General features: G+C 61.9%; 1 protein-coding gene across 1 annotated transcript; it reads right to left on the bottom strand.

The window, feature by feature from the left end:
* Positions 1–8: 8 nt before the first annotated feature.
* On the bottom strand, positions 9–209 carry PRR9 (proline rich 9; the record flags this gene model as incomplete). The annotated part of the gene is made up of 1 exon (XM_006925200.1): positions 9–209. A coding segment is annotated over exon 1 (201 nt), but the record flags the coding sequence as incomplete, so codon positions are not given.
* Between the last annotated feature and the right edge of the window lie 227 nt (positions 210–436).

Here is a 436-nt window from a genome sequence, read left to right as displayed (position 1 = left end):
TGGCCTTGCTGTGGGCAGCTTTCTAGGTTCAACTCCTGGCCCTGAGGAAGACACACCTCCTGAGCCTGCACCGTGCTCTTCTCTTGGCAGGGGTCCTGGCATGGCGGGGCGCACACCGCCTCGGCCTTTGCCTGGCACGGCTCCTGGGTCTTTTGAAGACACGGAGGAGGCTCGCATGGCTGCTTGCTCTGCTGCTCGTGAAAAGACATCCTAGGGCGATTCGCAGAACCTGAAACAAACCCAAGGTTTGAAATCATCTGCATTCAGAGTACCAGGCTGGGGCCCGAGGGACGAAGGGGAGGGCGGGGGTGGGGAGCGCATGGTTCCTGACCCTAAGGATTCATTTCTCTGCTGCTTTTCGTCCTGTCCCGTTTTCCCGCCCAGGTTCGACTCCCTCTGACGCCCACTGCTGGGGGGGGGGGCGGGGCCTTCCCGC

Source organism: Pteropus alecto, unplaced genomic scaffold (genome assembly GCF_000325575.1).
Source record: "Pteropus alecto unplaced genomic scaffold, ASM32557v1 C17368621, whole genome shotgun sequence".
Classification (NCBI taxonomy): domain Eukaryota; kingdom Metazoa; phylum Chordata; class Mammalia; order Chiroptera; family Pteropodidae; genus Pteropus; species Pteropus alecto.
The sequence above is the reverse complement of the archived record's forward strand: the minus strand, read 5'-3'. Positions and strand labels throughout refer to the sequence as shown.